The sequence below is a fragment of the Glycine soja genome, chromosome 9, assembly GCF_004193775.1.
Source record: "Glycine soja cultivar W05 chromosome 9, ASM419377v2, whole genome shotgun sequence".
NCBI classification, from domain to species: domain Eukaryota; kingdom Viridiplantae; phylum Streptophyta; class Magnoliopsida; order Fabales; family Fabaceae; genus Glycine; species Glycine soja.
Genome location: NC_041010.1, coordinates 21,004,678 through 21,015,293, shown reverse-complemented (window position 1 = coordinate 21,015,293; position 10,616 = coordinate 21,004,678). Strand labels below are relative to the sequence as shown.

Genomic DNA, 10,616 nt, shown 5'->3' with positions numbered 1-10,616 from the left:
ATTCATGGATGTGAATTCTTTTTATTCAAACTATTAACTTCTTGTGTTTTGCATTGTGAAAAGTTAGTTTATTTATATTCCGTAACAATCCTAACAAAAACACAACTTCCTAAATGTGGTTTCCTATAACAAATCTGAAAACACATAACAATTATGCATTTTTATGATAAATAATGAAGATTTGCATGCAAAACATATAATTTTACGGAAGATGTTCAATTAAACCATGTTCAAAAATGACATTAGTAAAAAATTAAATAAAGAAAGAATTATCAAAAGAAGAATAAGTTATATATGAAAAGGAGAATGAGTTGTAGAAAGATGAACAATTTAAAGAAAAAGATACTTTTTCTTATCAACAGTAAAAGCAAGAGCCATTGAAAAAGGAGTCATAGGAAGTGAAGGAGTCATATATAGGCAAAGAAGATATCATAGAAAGTAGAATCAATTATGAAAACAATTGCATTAATACGAAGTTGGATAAGAACATATTTTTCTTCTCAGGGAATCTGTAGTCATTTCAACGTGCAACATGGTGATGTTACAAAGATGTTGTGTAAGTGTTTCTAATCAAATAAAATGGTTGTAGGACCTCTTATTTATAGATTTCCTATTTTAATGGTCTAATAATATGATTTTGAGACGTTTACAATGGTTCCTAACTTCTTATTTATGATTTTAACACTTGTCTTCATAATACTCAGTTTAATTGGTAACCACCAAAACCTATCTTTTGACAACTTTTTGATGATGCTTCTGAAGATATAACTGTCATAAACTAATTTTGAGCGCTTTCGTGAATTCGTTCCTCGAATATGCTATCTTTGAAAATGTACTTGGTCTTTAGATTGAAAAGATCTTCAAGGTCTTCTTAGTCTCGTCTAACACTTATCATGTGTTTGGATGGAGATATTTAACAAGTTAATTCATTTTTTTTATAGAATTTAAATTGCTTCATAGAAAAATATCTTGTTTAGATAGAATATTTGAAAAGAAATTTAAATTATGATATTTTTGCAAGATATTTTAAACAATTAAAATGTTAGAATTTCAAATTCTCTAAAAATCTGTGAAATTAGAATTTATTTTTCGTTGAAGCTCTCTCTCTCCACTCTGTCTCTCTCGATGTCGCTGTCTGGCTCAATGCTCGCAAGTTGCAATGATGGTTATGCTTTAGCAAGGCTCGCATTCTCTCTCGCGATCGCTTTTTCTCTCCCTCTCCCATGTGATCATTTTCTTGCCCTCTTTCTCTCCTGCAAGATCGCTTCTCTCTCTCCAATTCAGAGCTCTCTCTCTCTCTCTCTCTCTCTCTCTCTCTCTCTCACAGTGGTTTGTCCATGTATACTCTCTCATTTAGGTAATCAAGGTTTTTCTTCTTGATTTTGTTTGTTTGTGTTTCAATTCTATTGTTTGATTTCATTAAGTAATTTACATTTCATCTCTATTATATAGGGTTTTTTTGTTGTATTTTCATGAAACATTTGTTGGATTTGCATGTGTTTGTTTGATTTTATTGTTGATTATGAATGCAATCAGTATTTAGTTTGTAATATTCTCGTTTGCATGATTGTTTGGAACCATCCAGTGGTGAGTCTGATTGCTTATTTGTTATGTTTTTTGCTCTCACACTTTGTATCTGAACCAATCAATGGTGTAGAAAGCATTACGTTTTCACTTTATAGCATATATCAGATAGCTATTGAACACCTGTTTTGAAGAAAAAAACTTTTTTTTGCCTATTAATCATAGGGTTTGTAGGTTTCATTTTCTACTTTGTTTGATTTCATTGTCTTGCTACATGCAATTCATTCTTGTGTTTGAGACTGAGGTTGAAGGTGCATTTTAATGAAATTTTTGGGAACTGATTTCGTTGATTGATTGAGGTTACATGAACAATTTGTTGAAAATATATACAATAGAGATTGTGCAGCTTGGTGCCTACAATTGTGGAGAACAATTCAAGCAGCTTCATGAACTTTGAATCACATTTATTGGGTGTCTTTAACCCTTGTTGCTTTTTTTTTTGTTTTGAGAAATGCATCAATGCACCAAGGCAACATTTAATCCTTCATTAAGCACCTAAACCAGCCAAATGATGATGTACGTGAAGTGTAGATTCTTCATGGTTATGCAGAATTCTTACAAGTTGCTCCATTAATAAGCCTATTGGAAGCCATCATTGATCAATTTAGGTGCTTTGGGCATATGTACGTATTGTTACTAACATGTTAGTTGATGCTTAGGGGTAGAGATAAATAGAACATAGTCATGCTAGAGATGACTCAAATGTTCTACTTTACAACATTTTTCTTTTTCTATTTAATTAGAAGTACTTAGAAATATCACCATAAAAATGTTTACCTTTTAACATTTTGTGAGTTAGGTATGTGAGATTTTGGAATTTTGGTTAGGCTAGAAATGGATCCAATTGAATCTCAAGGATGGATTTTTTTTCTGGGTGACTGATAAAAAAATATATAATTGAGTATAGTTACTTACACATGCACTTGTTAAAAGGCTTACAAGAAAATTTAATGATTGAATCACCATTGAGATATTGTGTTTTGGCTCTGTAGTTTATCCACTTTATTGATTTAGAGCTTGTTCAATCATACTCTATCTGAAAAAAGAATTTACCTTTTGATTTTGGAGTCATATGATTCATTATGTTGATCATATTAATAATAATACACCATTCACCTCTACATGGATTGAATCTCTTAGATACTAACCACTTTAGTTTCGTCCTAAGTTTTGTTTGTTTGGTATTCTTTGCCTCCTACTTTTGTTAGTTTGCACCATTTTTAGAAATATGTTTGTACAATCAGTTGCAAGTCTTCCTTAATCCCAATGATTTTTACTCTTAAGTGCAAAACAAATCATCCTTTATACATTTTCTATTACTACTTCTAGTTCTAGAGACTTTGGCATAAATTTGATCTCTCTTTTTATTTGAATAAAATCAGAATACATCTCTAATTCACTGGTTTAGTATTTTTATTTTTTATTCGTAAATTGATGAGTAATCCAAGTCTTCATTTGATCTTGTGCTGATATAAATATTTATTATACATAATATCGATCAATGCTTGTACTACTGCCCAAGACCATACATAGGATGAAGACCATCCAGTCCAATCTGAAATTTCCAGGCCAAAGATTATTCAGACCTACTCTGCATAAGTCAATGAGCCAATAGGAATAGAATGTGTTGCCCTCTCATCATTATCTAGGTTGTTTAGTTGTGGAGAGAATATGAGAGTTGTACAACTAATGACTTATGCTTTCAAAGTTTCAATTCATAGTTGTCCTTGTAAAAATATTGAATAGTTAGAAATTGTATGCTTTGCTAAAATTATAAGTTGTTATCTCACTTATTTGTATGCATTTCTTTTACTTATTTTTCATGATTTTATTTACTGAATTTATTTTCTCATGATTTGATTCGTATCATGAATATTTTATAAATTTATAAATGAAGGTTCTTATATGGTGGTGCTTGTAAATTCTTTATATTTGTATTTTTGAATTATTATTAAAGTTATTTTGAATTATGATATGTTTAAAAATTAGTTAATATTTATTTTCAATAAAGTTCAATATTGAAATTTTAATTTTTAAATAAATATTAAAAACAAAATTTTACACATAGAGGATATTGAATTACTCTATCCAAACAAGCAAATTGAAATACAAGAAATTTGAAATACTTAATTCAAAAAAATTATTTGTAAATTGAAGGGAATTCAATTACAAGTAATCCAAATGCTATTTTAATTTCCTTAAATTGTTAGAATTCTTCATCCAAACACTGGGTTAATCATTTCAAGCCAAACTTCAAAGTATTCTTGTTGGATAAATTTTTGAGGAGAATGGTTTTCGAACATTTTATTTTAAATGCTAGCTATATTGTTCTGGCCATTACCTCAGTGTGACTTTAAAATAAATCACACAAGTGTGTATTATATAGTCCAATCATGAAATGCCATTTGGATTATATAGCCACATCAACCAATCAAATTTTGTAATTCAAATCCGAAGTTTTATATTTTTATATTTTGGTTTTTAATTCAATATTTTATTAAAAGACTACTTTCACTACTAGAAAAATAGCATTTTACACCGGTGCAAAATGTCCTTCAAAGACGGTGGACGCGCGTCTTTGAAACTAATGCCGCTGTAGAGGGTGGGTATTTCTACGACGGTCGTAAAAGGACCGTCTTAGAAACACATGATAAACAAAGTCATATGAACGACTTTGTTTATCACGTGTTCTACGACGGTCCTTCTATGACAGATGTAGTTTGTTACGTGTTCTACAACGACCCTTTTACGACCGATGTAGAAAGCTTTGTTAACTAAAAAAAGATATTGTCTCCTCCCAATGCCATCCATGGTATTGCCAAAGTACAATTCAAATCATGCAACCGAAAAAAGATGATGCACATAAACAAAGCCAATAAGAGGTCTGCAAAGAAAACTTCATTTTAGATGTTAGGAGATGGTGTCAAACTTAACTAACATATAGAAGATAGCTAAAAAACATAAAAAGGAACAACACAAAGAAGATAATTCACAAGAGCGATTGCTAATGATCTGAAATACTAGCAACCAAGTTAATCTCAAAGAAGATATTTCAGGAGAGCAATTTTGCAAGAAATTAAAACTTTAAAGTACATGGAATTGACAATACAAGTATAATCTTAAAGTTCGGCACAGAATGATGCAATGGTTCTGATGCTACCAACAACATCATTTGCCACTTGACTTGCCTCTTCATACTTTACCTACACAGCAGACAAAATATTCTCATGATGTCCATAATGCATAATTTCATTAATGGAATTGACAAAGTTGCAAGTAAAAATATTTAACATATTAGAAACATAAAAAATTCTATATTTAACAACTAGAAAAATTAATGATATTATAAAAAAAATAGAATTACCCATTCATCATTTGTTAATGTAGTATTTGATGGCAGAGTATCATTTAAATAGTAGCATGCTTTTTATTGGTAGAGAACATAGTATCATCCACTATATTAAGCTATATATATCTTTTTACTCTATCTTAGCAACCACATAAAGAATTAAACTAATTCTCAAAATACAAACTAATGTACCGTGTACGGAGGAGTATAAGAAGGTGTCCTTGTTGCAGTCTATTTATTTATTGAAAAAAAACTCACTTATTTTAGTAAATCCTTTTTCTTAAAATAATTAACTATATTTTGTTAATAATATAACTAACATAGATTGTCACTCTCAAAAAAATATATATCCTGTGCAAAGCTCAGGCTAAAATATTACTTTCAAAAGCAATTGAAACCTTTAATTAGATAGGGAAAAAAAGAAATTATATGTAATAAATCAAAGCAATCTAGAATTTAATGATTCCTATGAACGGATTTAAACACCATCTTTTGATTTTGATAACAATAGATAAAGTAAAAACAATATAGAATAGGGGGGAAAATGAATGGTCCAATCATGTATCAACTGCCAAGCAAAACCCATCTGAATCAATTTAAAAAATACATGCAGCCTTTAACTAACCGCAGGAAAAAAAAAAGTTTGCCAATTGCATGAAAGTAATATTTTAGCCTGAGCTTTGCAACCAGGACTAACATGCAACCAGGACAAGAAACATTCAACAGATTCTATCTTTCAACAGAATCTTAACAGGCCTTGCATGAAAGCTCATTTAAGATTAGAAAAATACCTAGTGTATGCTGAAATTATTTCATATTTTGTGAAACTATCCTCTTGAGAGCCAATCTCATGAAGATATAGACAATCTGGATTGCTGCAAGGCTGGTCATCAAGATCTATCCCCAATCAAGCTTTAACTAATGAAAGAACAAATTATAATTAATAAGGAATTAGTAAATTTCAAACCATGTTTCTGAGCCATGCATGACAATATTTAGTGGATCCAAAACAAGCCCTGCAAATGCATAAATTAAAACCTCAACCCTTTGCACAAATTAAAAAAAATCCAAAAATTACAATTGAATAAAACCAAGACACACATTGACATAACAATATAGTGAAACACACATTTCAGTTTCAGCATGTGCAACAAGGTCATTAACTAATAAGAACTACAATCAAATAAGAGAGAAAATTATACCTTGATCTTGGCCAACATTATCTTGAACCTATCAAAATCATTGAGGGATGCCCTTCTCTTTCTGACAATGAGTTTCCTGCCCCATGAACTCTTCTCTCACTTGGTCTTAACATCTGTTCATTAACAAGTAACATAAACAAATATTTTCAATTATAACCTAATGATAAAATTAACAATAACAATAATCGATAGAAAAGCAACGAAACAACATCCTCCATGGCTTTGACAAGATCTTTCTTCTTAGGGACCCTCTTAATGTCAATCTTAATGTCGGTTAGGGAAAGCCTTTTGAAATTGACTTGGGACCTCACCATATCAGGGGCATCGACAAGAGCCTAATATTATTAGGATTATCAACAAAGCAAGAACTAATTCTAAGAAAGCATGCAAATGGATGTGTGCAAATGTGAATAAAGGTAAGAACTTGGGTGGTGGTGGGGGAGTTACTCTGTTCTGGTCAATGACATCGACAATGACGACGAGCCTGCCATATTCCTTGCCGTAGTTGATTTGGGCAACCCTCCCGATCTCAACATACCTCTTGAAAGGCTGAACAAGAAACAGAGAAAACGCAGTTAAAATACGACAATATGAAAGAGAAGAAGTGGCGTAGAGTGAAAAAGAGAGGGAGAGGAATCACCATTTTGGTTGTAGATTGCAGAGAGGCAGACACAGTACATGCATCTAGGCGAAGCCACCTTCTCCGAGCTGGCGCACGATGCGGAAGCAGTTTTCGTTAATCCAAACATCACCTCCGCCATTCACGGAGTCATAAAGTGCGTTCAACCCAAACTCCGAGCTGACGCATGAGGGGTGGAGCATCTCGGAGGTGAGGTTGCGGCATAGGGCGCGCGACGTGGTGCCGTAGGGGGCGGATTGGTTGTTGTTGACGATTTTTCCGATTGTTGGTATAGATTTGAGGAGAATGGAGCGTAAATGATGGATTAGGGTGAGTGTTTTAGGGATTTTGAAATTATGAGTAGTGAAGGAGCGAAGTGTGCTGCCCAACAAGAGAGAGAAAGCGAAAAGGTTGCGCGCTGCCCAATGAAAGAATGAGAAAGTGTAAACGTTTAAAGACGGTGTTTTTACAAAATCGCCTTTGTATATAACTCAATTACTACAGTTTTTGAATAACCGCACTTAAACTCATAATATTAATGTGTTTAATTACAATACTGCCATTATCTTATTTTCAAAGACGTTTATGGCTGACCCTAGTTATTAGCGTGTCGTAATAAACCATTATTTTAGTAGTGTTTATCTCTAATTTTCCCAATTCAATCCCTAATTTCCTAACTCTATATGCTAGCCTTTGTGAGTCCCATGAGCGTTTGTTAGAAAGAAACCTTGAGTTAGGAAATTAGGGATTGAATAAGGAAGATTAAGGATAAAGTGGTCTTTTAATAGAACATTAAATTAAAAACCAAAATAAAAATAAAATAAAATTTGCTATAAGGTTGTGACTATATAATCCATGTGATGTTTCATTATTGAACTATACATAATACCTATTGTTGTAAATTATTTTAAAGTCTTTTTTGATACGTGAGAATCAAAGATAATATCAAAGAGATTTATAATAACTCACGCACATCATCAATCAATTGAGTTAGACTCCGTTAATCAAAGAAATTATATAAAGGAAATATAGAGCCCATGTGAAATGTGTAACTTAAAATATCAAATGTCCAAACCAAAGTATAATGAAATTCGAATAAAAGTAATTCTAATGTATATATTACGATAACATGATATTTTAATTTAAACAACCCATGCATCCCACTAGATTAAACATTACTTTTGAACGATTCAAGCAAATTTTCCATAATTAAAAAAAATTAAGATCATACATGCTAGAGGTCATTTATGCAGCAACAAGAACTGTACATGCAAAAGATTGAATGATACAAAATTTATACAACATATATATTATCACCTATGTACTCATTTACATAAAAAAAGATAAAATTAGAGAATGCAAGAACAATTCCAAATTAAATCACCAACTATAGCCTGGATATATATATTCCCAGCTTTGTTCAACACATTCAATTACATCATCTGCCAGTGAATTCAGTGAAGTGAGTGAGTGTACCCTGGATGAGGGAGTTATCTTCAGCTTCTTTGAATGATGGAGGCATAGCAGGCCACATGAAAACTGGTCTTTCCATAGGCACCTCAGGTGGGGGTGCTTCCCCATTCAGAACCTGAAGAACAGTTCTCATGGATGGCCTATGGTGTGGGTTTGGATGGCAACACGCCAAGCCAAGAACAAGAACACACTCCACTTCTTCCTCTTTAATCTCCTCCTTCTTCAGCCTTGCATCCACAGCACCAACTACTTTCTCCTTCCCATATAAGTCCCAAACCCAATACACAATGCTGTTTTTGTAGTCATCTTGTGCATACACACTCCCTGGCCTCCTTCCACACACAACCTCCAACACAAGAACCCCAAATGCATACACATCTGTCTCCACTGTTGCTCTTCCTGTGAGAAAGGTCTCTGGAGCCATGTACCCTGGTGTCCCTGCAATCTCCTTTGTAGAGTGGTGTGTTTCATTTCTCTGCTGAATGGTTCTTGCCAATCCAAAGTCTCCCAACTTGGCATTGTAGTCTGAGTCCAACATTATGTTGCTGGCCTTGATGTCTCTGTGAAGAACCCTCTTTTCACACCCATTGTGGAGATAGTCTAATGCTTGAGCCACACCATGAATCACACTGTGCCTTGTTTCCCAAGTCAGTGTTGAAGAACACCCCTCTTCAAGGGTGTTGTTACCAAAAATTTTGTCACCAAAGAGGTAATTGTCTAGGCTTCCTTTAGGCATGAACTCATACACAAGGAGAAGCTCTCTTTTCTCATAGCACCAACCCGTGAGTTTCACCAAATTCCTGTGGTGAAGGCTTCCAATTGTTGTCACTTCTGCCACAAATTCTTGCTTCCCTTGGCGTGAGTTCTTAGAGACTCTCTTCACAGCTACCTCTTTATTGTCCAATAGCCCCTTGTACACAGTTCCGAATCCACCTTCTCCAAGCTTGTTTTGAGGGCTGAATTCACCTGTTGCTTTTGTTATTTTCCTTAGCTCAAACTTCTTTGGAGCCATAGAGGAATATTGAATTTGGTCCTCTATCCTGGGATATGCATCTTCTGGCATTTCCATATGGCGCTTCCTTTGCCAATACAAGAAAAAGACCACCATTCCTCCTATGATGATGATAACAATCACTATCGGAACAGTGATATAAACCCACAAGAGGCTTTTATTATCATCATCAGCAATATCAACACCACTGAATTCCCATGATCTTACACAGTTCAGCTGCGTGTAGTTACTTGTTGAGGCTGAGAAACCAAGGTAAACCTCTTCTTGAAGATAGTTAGATAAATTAAGAGGTGGAGATACCAAAAGGGTCTCCATAGATTCTTCTGAAGCTCCATCCATGGCACCAAAAACTGATAATGTGTCATTGAAGTACTGAATGTGAATTTTGACATGTTCACCTGATGAAAGGTTGACCCGAGTGTTGATTAATGGAGCCTGTTTGATGGAATTGATGCTGTTTATGTTGATGCCAACATGGTTGTCAGGGCCATCTTGTGAGAAACTGTTTCTTGTGTCAAACTCCACTGCTAGAATCCCAGCTTGTGAAGTTCCATTGGAAGTAGCATTTACAATACCAAGCCATTCTCCTGAACTGTTTTCTGGGAGATTGGTATCTGAAGTTAAGATGAAGGCCAAGCCTTCTCCACCTGCAGGGGTAGTTTGGGGGTCGATGTTGAGCACAAAAGTGGTGTTGAAGGAAGCAGTTTGGTTCTTCTTCTGGCTCCAAAGTTTGTATGGCTTGTTGTAGAAAGCACGTCCAGAATAATTATGTATTGATTGTGCACGCGTATCTGGGGTCACTTGGATGGCTGATGAGAATATCTTTGAATTGTTGTTCAGCAATAAATGATCTTCATCCTTTCTTTCGAAGGTAGAGAAATTGAAAGATAAGCAGGTAACTTTGGTTAGGGATATTATAATGAAGATGATTGCTGCTAATTGATATTTGACTAACAAAGGGAGCTGCATATTTGTATTAGTGAAATCGCCTTGATTTGGAGGGTTTGTAATAATTTCGGACAAGCAGAAGGATCACCAACAGGGGATTAATTTCTGGCCAATTTTGAGTTATGAAATGTTTATCATACATAATTACTTGGTATTTATAAACCATAATTCAAGTTTTTATTTTTTAATTTTTTTTATGTAACTTATCTAAAATATCCTTGTCTTGTCTCTTTAGCTTATCTTTGTCGAGGAAACCTAGCCTCATGTGTCGTTGTTGAGGAATGAAGAAAAATCTCTATTTACCATTAAACTAATATTAGAACACTTATAAATCCAGCATACTAGATTTTTAAAACATCATCAGAGAATTTATTTATGAATTAAATATGAGCACATTGAAATTTAAAGGTAAAATTTAAGTTATGAGAA

At 33.6% G+C, this 10,616-nt stretch overlaps 2 protein-coding genes and 1 long non-coding RNA gene across 3 annotated transcripts; all 3 read right to left on the bottom strand.

Annotated features, from left to right (window-relative positions):
• Positions 1-4,622: 4,622 nt before the first annotated feature.
• On the bottom strand, positions 4,623-5,951 carry LOC114425924. The gene is made up of 3 exons (XR_003669315.1): positions 5,901-5,951; positions 5,725-5,816; positions 4,623-4,787 (listed from the first exon to the last, which is right to left on the bottom strand). It is a non-coding gene; the product is annotated as an uncharacterized LOC114425924 (long non-coding RNA).
• A 303-nt stretch (positions 5,952-6,254) lies between these two features.
• On the bottom strand, positions 6,255-6,771 carry LOC114368259 (probable 60S ribosomal protein L14; the record flags this gene model as incomplete). The annotated part of the gene is made up of 2 exons (XM_028325581.1): positions 6,255-6,470; positions 6,583-6,771. Coding segments are annotated over 2 exons (378 nt in total), but the record flags the coding sequence as incomplete, so codon positions are not given.
• Positions 6,772-7,998: 1,227 nt separating this feature from the next.
• On the bottom strand, positions 7,999-10,303 carry LOC114425725 (probable L-type lectin-domain containing receptor kinase S.5). Its single transcript, XM_028392676.1, has one exon. It carries the CDS (start codon positions 10,206-10,208, stop codon positions 8,193-8,195), a length of 2,016 nt encoding a protein of 671 aa, XP_028248477.1. The 5' UTR covers positions 10,209-10,303; the 3' UTR covers positions 7,999-8,192.
• Between the last annotated feature and the right edge of the window lie 313 nt (positions 10,304-10,616).

What these genes read in the sequence shown, in the direction of transcription:
- LOC114425725 (XM_028392676.1), bottom strand. Translation starts at nt 10,208, where the DNA reads ATGCAGCTCCCTTTGTTAGTCAAATATCAATTAGCAGCAATCATCTTC.